At 43.6% G+C, this 9203-nt stretch overlaps 1 protein-coding gene across 1 annotated transcript in view; it reads right to left on the minus strand.

The window, feature by feature from the left end:
- HSD17B2 (hydroxysteroid (17-beta) dehydrogenase 2) overlaps positions 1-9203 on the minus strand; it is a 73890-nt gene that overhangs the window by 14961 nt on the left and 49726 nt on the right. Inside the window, exon 3 of the mRNA XM_006860297.1 lies at positions 5444-5629. Coding sequence (XP_006860359.1) covers positions 5444-5629 — 186 coding nt within the window. The remainder of the gene's footprint in view (positions 1-5443; positions 5630-9203) is intronic.

Raw genomic sequence — 9203 nt, forward strand, 5'->3', positions numbered from 1 at the left:
AGCCTGTTGTTGCTATCACTGTGCCAATCCATCTCATTGAGGGTCTTCCTCTTTGCTGACCCTCCACTTTACCAAGCATGATGTCCTTCTCCAGGAACTGGTCCCTCCTGACCAAAGTATGAGAGATAAAGTCTCGCCATCCAAACTTCTAAGGAACATTCTGGCTGCACTTCTTTCAACATGGATACATACACAGGTATCTAGTTGCAATTTCTGAGGAAGAAAATTAGCCAGAAAAGGCTTTATTTTTAAAATTTCAGCCCTCTCAAACATACTGATTCTTCAACTGACCTTTGTACAATGAACCAAAGGGTCAGCTCCTAATTCCTCACATCTTTGGTTAAATATTTATCCAGGTGCTTTGCTGGGGTTTAGGTTAAAGGTTTGTACTGTTTATATGGGACAGGTGAAAACCATGTTATTAAGTAAGTGGGGGAAAGCCTTCTGGATTCGATGTGATCCAGCCTGGAAGAAATGACTTCTTGGAATTGGCTGCCCAGGACCTAGTGTGTGACAGAAAGCAGTAGGATCAAAAGTCACTCAATAACATAGACAGAAAAAGTGATAACAGCAGCTCGAAGGACAAAAAGCCACAGACCCACATATGAGGGTCAGTCAGAAAGTACTGCTACAAAATCAGAGACACCTTCATTTAACAAAACTTTCAAAATGAAGGCTTGGTAGGATAGTGGGTTATATGCTTGACTGTTAAATGCAAGGGTGGTAGTTCAAATCATCCAGTTGCTCCACTGGACAAAGATGAGACTGTCTGCTCCCATAAAGTTCTACAAGTCAACAACCCACAACCAACCAATGTGTAGACCCTCTAGGTCTACACATTTCTAAAGGCAGTTTTTTCATCTTTATAACCCTCCCCCCAAAGAATTCTGTTTTCTTTGATTTGTTATTGTTGTTGTTAAGTGCCGTCAAGTCAGTTCTGACTCATAGCAACCCTGTATAGGGTCTCCAAGGAGAAGTTTGAACCACCAACCTTGCAGCTAGCAGTCCAATGCTTATCCTACAGCACCACCATGCCAAACAACAGTTTGAGCACCCTTGAGAAAGTCAAACTGTGTTCCCTTGAAATGTTCTTTGAATTTGGAGAACAAAAAGAAGTCTATAGTGACGGGGTCACTTCCGGGCTATAGTTTGGATGGGATAAGGTTTCACAAGGACTTTCTTGTAGGAAAACCTTGATAACCCTTGAAGCACTAGCAGGTATATTGTCACGGTGGAAACCAGATACCTTGGCACAAGTTTCCTGGATTTTTTTTCAATATGCAGTTTTCACTATTCTTAAAACTCCTTCCTAAGAAGCCCCTGTGATTTTCCTGTGTCCTTCAAGAACATTTGTTAAGATTTCCCCCTTTGAGATCCCCAAAAAACTGTCGCCATAACCTTATGAACTGACCTTTCTCTTGAACTGAACTGGCTCCAGCACATCCCATCAGAAGCTACTGATTTGATTGAATCTTTTTTGTTTGTTTGTTTGTTTTAAAGGCACCTTAATGAGACCTGCCGCTTTTGTTAAGTGCCGCCAAGTCAGTTCTGACTCACAGCAACCCTGTATAGGGTTTCCTAGGAGTGACTGGTGAGTTTGAACAGCTGACCTGGTGGTTCAAACCAACCTTATTGTTGAGTGTTTATCCTTCATGGCCATACCAGGAGTCCGTAATGAAACTTGTTGTTGTTAAGTGCCATTGAGTCAGTTCTGACTCATAGCAACCCTGTATAGGGTCTCCAAGGAGCAGCTGGTGAGTTTGAACTGCTGACCTTGTGGTTTACATTCCATTGCTTATCCTACAGAACCACTGAGTTCCCTGATAGCATCGAACATATTTCTGAAATGTCACAGATGCTTCATGATAAATATTAATATTCACAGGACAGCTGGTGTCATCTGACAGTGTTTCATTGCTCCTGATAAGGTTCTCAGTGGCTAATTATTCAGAAGTACCAGGCACAGTTCTGAAAGTTTTAACTACATCATCTCTAAATGTGTGAGGGTGGCTGCATGAACTATTTAAAAAATCTTCTTGTATTTAATGGTCATGCTGTCCTGGGAGGTGGGTTCTATTAGTATCCTCATTGATTCCATTTTGTTGTTGTTGTTGTTAAAGGCTATGGAGTTGGTTTTGACTTACAGTGATCCTGTACAGTATTTCCAAGATGTTAAATCTTTTGCGGGACCAAAAAGCCTCATCTTTCTCCAGAGGAGTAGCAGGTGGGCTTGAACTGCCAACCTCATAGTTTCCAGTCCATTGTTGACCCTATGGAGCCACTGTGCTCCTCAATTTTAGAAGTGACTTGTCCAACAACACAGAAAATAACAGATAACGTTGCTATCATGACACCATCCAGTAGGTTCTAATGCATAGCCACCCCGTGTAGGTTTTCCCAGGCTGTAAATCTTTGTGGGAACAGAAAGCCTCACCTTTCTCCCTCAGAGTGACTGGCAGGCTCAAACCATTGACCTTGTGGTTCGTAGCCCAGTGCTTATCCTCTAGAGCTAATGGTTACATGAAATTTACAGTGTGCACACAAAAATGTACACAGGTATGTTTATAGTGTGTACACAAAAACGTACACAGGCATGTTCATAATAGCATTACTCATCACAGTCAGTGCTGGTAGAGAGAAATAAAGTATGGTGTGGCACTGCGGCCTAATACACTGGATTGCAATGTCGGTTTGAACCGTAAGGTTGGCGGTTCAAGCTCATCCGCCATTCCTCGGAAACCCTATACAGGGTCACTATGAGTGAGAACCTATTCAATGGCACTTAGCAACAACAATAATCACAGAGATGACAATGACCAGACTTCGTCTCTCATCCTTGGTACATATTATCAGGAAGGACCAATCCCTGAAGGACACTGTGCTTAGTAAAGTGAAGGGTCAACGGAAAAGTGGGAAGACCCAAAGAGATGGACTGACACAGTAGCAGCAGCAACAGGCTCAAACACGACAACGGTTGTGAGGATACCGCAGGCCCAGGTGGGGTTTCATTCTGTTGTGCGTGGGAACTGGCTCTACGGCTCCTCATAATAATGACAACATAGCCATACCAGGCGAGTTCTTCACTCACTCCTGAATTCCTGCATTTTTCACTCATTCACATGACTGCATTTCTTCATTTGTTAATCAGGCTTTGTTCACCTGCCAGAGACATTGGGTATACAGCATATATTGTGGCCACTACAGTAAAAAGCTTATGAATAAAGGAGATGTTCAAAGTCAAGGACAGAGAAGGAAAAGAGAAAACTTTCTGGTCAGTACGACAAAATAAACTAAAAATGAACCCGCTGCCATCGACTTCATTGCAACTCACTGCGACCCTGCATAGGATATCTGGACTATAAATCTTGATGGGAGCACACAGCCTCATCACAGCAGAACCAGTGTGTCAAATGGGAGAGACTGCATCAGTATCACTTAGGGCGTGTGGGGAAGAGGGCACTGTGGATCACACCCCTGATACCCTCAGAGGAAATGACACCAAATGATCCAGGATCCCTGGTGGGGGCAGGGCTGGCCGCTGGCAAGCACAACATCGAGACAGCTGTGTCACTAGGGTTGGTGACCTGTTACCCAGTGTAGTTAGTCTTCAACACCATACCCACGGTGAGGCTGGCACCACAGGTGACCTCACTGGGTCATGTCAACCTTAGTGACGCCACAGAGAAGCTTATCAATCATTTCAGTCAATATTTGCTGAATGAGTGAAACAAGGGACGGATGAGACTTTTCCAGAAGTACCAGATTGTATCGAGGGAATGAGAAAGGTGAGCTTTCCACATACACCACACGTTTGAAGGCCGTGGTTCAAAAGAAAAGATAAGGTGCAAATACCACAAATATGTTTCTGTAAGATCCTGTTTCCTCGCAGAAAGGAACTGGGAAATAGTTTGAGGTTCGCATACAAGTTAAAATACTCAGTTCTCCTAAACCATCCTAGACACCTCTATCTTCCCTCTGCCTATCTCTCCTCCCTTGTTCCCCTCCTTTCTCCTCCCATGCACCCAACCATCCACCCATGTGTCCTTCCTCCCTCCCTATCCTCTTTTCTTCATTTTTTCCTTCTCCCATCCTGCCCTTTACCTCCATCCCTGCTTTCATTCCTCCTACCTCAGGCCAACCAACAGTGCTACTGACGCACACTCAGCAGTTTCCTACTTCCTTCCCTTCCTACCTCCCTCCTTCACATTTTGTTTAGGCCTCAGGCCAACCAAGAACCCAGTGGCATGCATTCACACACATACAGATACTTCTAAGTTCACAGCACTTGTTTTTAAAAAGTTGCTTTAGTAAAACTCAGAGAAGGACATATTTTGGGACAATAATTGCCCAGGAAATAGAAAGGACGTCCAAACAGAAATTCTTATACTTTGCTGCTCTAGTTACATTCAGAACAAAACAAGCCAACCAGTTGGACGCTTGGTTTTAAAAAGAAACAATTTACTTGGAGTCAACTCAGTAAAATAATGCAGAGACGCACTCCTCTGGTTGAAGGAGTGTCCTGGACCCAGAGCCCACCCATGTGGTCCCCCAAACAATCCAACAGACATTACTCAATGCTGAGTAAGACTTTGAGGAACCCCGGTTTGTCTATCCTAAAAGAAATGGCATGACAGGCATATGTAGCCACAGTTATGAAAAGAGAAATTGTTAAACCCTTGACTCCAATTGTTGATTCTTAAGCAGAGAGAGACAAGTTGCATCCTGACTCAAGTGCATGTAGATTGCAAAATACCAGGCATGGTCTTATGGAAAAACACTAGCAGGATGTGAGACATGGAGCCCTTACAGTACAAATAAAAGAGAAGTTATTTGTCTACCGGGAACAAGAGAGAATGGGAAGTTTAGGGAAGCTTGAAACCAAGTTCTCTGTAACACCCACAGGTACGGTTTTCTATGCAAATCTAGGAAGTTTGTGCTGACCATCTCATTGTGAAGATATTTAGGAGTCCTAGTATTGTTGGTGGCATCATTGATGGCGTCAGGTGTGGCAGCGGCAGTGAGGTTGGCCCAAGATTGGACATTGTTTCGTTCTGTTGTGCATGGGGTCGCTATGAGTCGGTTCCGACTCGATGGCACCTGATGACAACAACAACAACAAAGTGTTGTTCAGTGCCGTTGAATTGGTTCTCACTCACAGCAACCCCATACAGGGTTTCTAAGAGAGACTGGTGGGCACCACACCAGGACAAGCTCTCTGGTGATGAACAGACACACTAGGAAGTCATTAGCTTGAACAGGAGAGGGATTTACAAGGAGGGGAAGGCGGTATTGTGTTGAGGTCAGCAGTGGGTATACAGTTTGAACAATCCTGACCAGGCCCTGTGTGAAGCCATGCTGCCCTCTTGTTTGGCAGACCAAGGATAAGCAAGCCGCATCTTGTGTGGTGCATACCCTATAACCTTGTGGGGAAAAGCCAACTCACCTGCCATGCTGCAGACATTCACCAGCCTCCCCTTGGATCTCCGAAGAAAAGGCAGTAAGGTCTTAGTGACTTCCACAGCTCCCAAGAAATTCACAGCCATGCACTGCCTGTAGTCGCTCATGGGAATAAGCTCCCCGTCAGCAGGGAAGCCAAGGATGCCAGCATTGTTGATCACAGCCCACAGTCCTGAGGACACAAAGGAAAGACATTGAGATGGCCGAGGCTGGAAAGCATAAGGCTTTTTTTTTTTTTTTTTTCCCCTAATTGTGTTTTTGGTGAAAGTTTACACGGTCAATTAGGTTTCCATTTAAAGGTGAGAATGTCGGCTTCCATAAAGATTTACAGTCTCAGAAACCCTGTATAGGGTCGCTTATGAGTTGGAATTGACTCGATGGCAGTAGGTTTGGATGCTTTGGTTTTTATGCATATAGTTTAGTGACACTGGTTACATTTTCCGTATTGTATCCAGATTCTCATTTTTCCCACTCTGGTTCTTCTGTTTCCATTCATGTAGCTTCCCTACTTGCTCCCCCTCCCAACCTTCTCATCTTTGCTTTAGGACATATATAAATTGTTGGGTCTCATATAGATTATTGTTTAAAGCAACAGAGGACTCAAAGGTGATGTTGTATTTTAAGAGCCAACCTGAAAAATGACCTTTAGGAGCTGGTTCAGTTCACAGTTTAAAGGGGGGCCCAGGGCAATAGCCATGGGGGTTCCTCTAGTCTTGACCAATCCAGTAATTCTGATCTTTTGTCTTTTTGTCTACATTTTTCTCTTGGTCTATCAGAGACCATCTGCTATGTCTCTGATCAGAACGAGAACATAAGGATTTTAAGCACTCAGCCCGGGAATTACAGCAGCATCTTAAGGATTTAGAACCACAGGAAGATCATGGAAACTCTCAAACCCCTAAGGCTACCTGTGTCTGTGGACTCAGCTATACCAGGTTCATGGACATGGCACCAGACTGGGCACCTTTCTGTTCTGTCATATACAGAGTCACCACAACTCAGCGCCAACTAGACAACAACAAACACCACTTTAGTGGAGAGTAAAGTTTTGAAATATTAAGCAATTTCTTTTCCAAATATGGTTTCTTTTACTTCTTGGTCCTTTCCTATACCCAGGCAGCAGAAGGAAGGCCTGGTAATGTGGTTTCAAAAGGTCGCAGGAATGAAAGTAAATGCAGATAGGTCTCTTGTGATTCAACAGTGAATAACTGTTATCAAGACTGATCATGAGGGTTGGAAATGTAAAGGTAGATGTTTTGTAGCAAGGAGGGGAGTGATTAACCTTGCAGTCTAGGAATGGAAGTCCCTGGGACCATCAAGGGAGAGGAGCGGAGAGTGGGACCCTACCAGAGAAGCAGTGATGACTTAGATGGAGGCAGAGGCGATGACATGGAGAGGTGGAGCTGTTGGGGACTTTAGACACAGAGAGGGAGAGGGGCTGTGTGCTGACCACTGGGGCTTGTAGGATATACCCTTTGGTTGGTTGATGATGCATGGAGGGGACTGTAACCATGGCAACGAAGCAATTTATGATAGGATGAATGTAAAACTAATGTCCTCCCATGTAAACAATCACATAATTCACAATAAAACATTAAAAAAAAAGGTCACCGGAATTGACATATTTACTGATGAAAAGCAGCCTTCAGTATGGATTATACCTCAATATAAACAAAACAACAGTCCTCACCATTGGACCAGTAAATCACATCATGATAAACTGAGAAAAAACTGAAGTTGCCAAACACTTCATTTTGCTCAGATCAACCATCAACACTCAAGGAAGCAGCAGTCAAGAAACCAAAAGATGTATTGTGTTAGGCAAATCTGCTGCACAAGACCTCTTTAAAGTGTTCAAGAGCAAAGATGTCAGTTTTAGAACTAAAGTGTGTCTGATCCGAGCCTGGTATTTTCAATAGCTTCACATGCATGCAAATGTTGGACAATGAATGAGGAAGACCATAGAAGAATTGATTCATTTGAATTATGGTATTGAATTTTGAAAGTACTATGGATTACCAGGAGGATGAACAAATCTGGTTGGAAGAAGTACAGCCAGAATACTCCTTAGAAGCCAAGATGACGAGACTTTGTCTCTCATAGTTCAGACATGTTATCAGGAAGGACTGGTCCCTGGAGAAGGACTGCATGTTTGGTAAAGTGGAGGGTCAGCGAAAAAGAGGAAGACCCCCCAACAAAGTGGACTGATATAGTAGCAACAACAATAGAGTCAATAGGGTCAAACATAAGAATCGTGACGATAGGGTAGGACCAGGCAGTGTTTCGTATGAGTCAGAATTGACTTAACAGCACCTAACAACAATTCATACACACATGCACACTCAGAAGTGCATGTACAACTGATGAGCTGTGAACATCACCTACTTATTTTATTATACATTTCTTGAGTATCTACTATGTGCCAGAGACTGAACTTAATATTGTTGTTATTGTTAGGTGCCATCGAGTCGGTACTGACTCACAGCGACCTTATACACAGCAGACGGGAACATTGCCCGGTCCTGGGCCAACCTCACTATTGTTGCCATGCTTGCGCCCTTGATGCTGCCACTTGGTCAATCCATTTCACTGGAGGTCTTTCTCTTTTTCTCTGACCCTCCACCTTACCAAACATGATATCCCTCTCCAGTGACTGGTCCCTCCTGACAATATGTCTGAAGTATGAGAGACAAAGTCTGGCCTCCAAGGAGCACTCTGGCTGCACTTCTTACAAAACAGATCTGTTGGTTCTTTTGGCAGCCCATGGCACTTTCAGTACTCTCCTTCAACACAATAACTCAAAAGCATCAATTCTTCTGTGGTCGTCCTTATTCACTCTCCAGCTTTCGCATGCATATGAGACTACTGAAAATACTATGGCTTGGATTAGGCGCACCTTAGCCTGTAAGCAGACATCTTTGCTCTTCAACACTTTAAAAAGGTCTTGTGCAGCAGATCTGCCTAACGCAATACATCGTTTGATTTCTTGACTGCTGCTTCCATGAGTGTTGATAGTTGATCCAAGAAGAATGAAGTCCTTGACAACTTCAATCTTTTCTCTGTTGATAAGAATGTTGTTTATTGGTCCAGTGGTGAGGAGTCTTGTTTTCTTTACAGTGAGATGCAGTCCTTACTGAAGGCTGTGCTCTTTGGTCTTCATCAGTAAATGTTTTAATATTGAGTGAATGGAAAATAGGACCAACACTAGTGCTCACCTAAGTACAAGACCCTCTGCTCAGTGATACAGGCACACCTCCTTTTATTGCTCTCTGCAGATACTGCGTTGTTTACAAATTGAAGTTTTATGCTGATGCTCTGTGGAGCATGTCTACTGGCACCATGTGTCCTAATGCACATGTTCACATCTTATCTCTATATTCCATCTTGGCAATCTCAGAATATTCCAGACTTTCCCACATCAGGTAGGAAAGTCTAGTGTCAACATCACTTTTTTTTATTATTGTGAATTATGTGATAGTTTACATGGGAGAACATTAGTTTTACATTCATTCTATCGTAAATTGTTTCATTACCATGGTTACAATACCTTCCATTCATCATCAACCAACCAAAGGGTATACCCTGCAAGCCTGACCCCTACACTACTCTCCCCACCCCCCAGTCTTCAGCACACAGTCCCTCTCCCTCTCTGGATCCAAAGTCCCCAGCTGCTCCATCATCCGCGTCATCATCTCTGCCTCCATTTCAGGTATCACTGCTTCTCTGGGTAGGGTCCCGCTCTTGGC

Source organism: Chrysochloris asiatica, unplaced genomic scaffold (assembly GCF_000296735.1).
Source record: "Chrysochloris asiatica unplaced genomic scaffold, ChrAsi1.0 scaffold00037, whole genome shotgun sequence".
NCBI lineage: Eukaryota > Metazoa > Chordata > Mammalia > Afrosoricida > Chrysochloridae > Chrysochloris > Chrysochloris asiatica.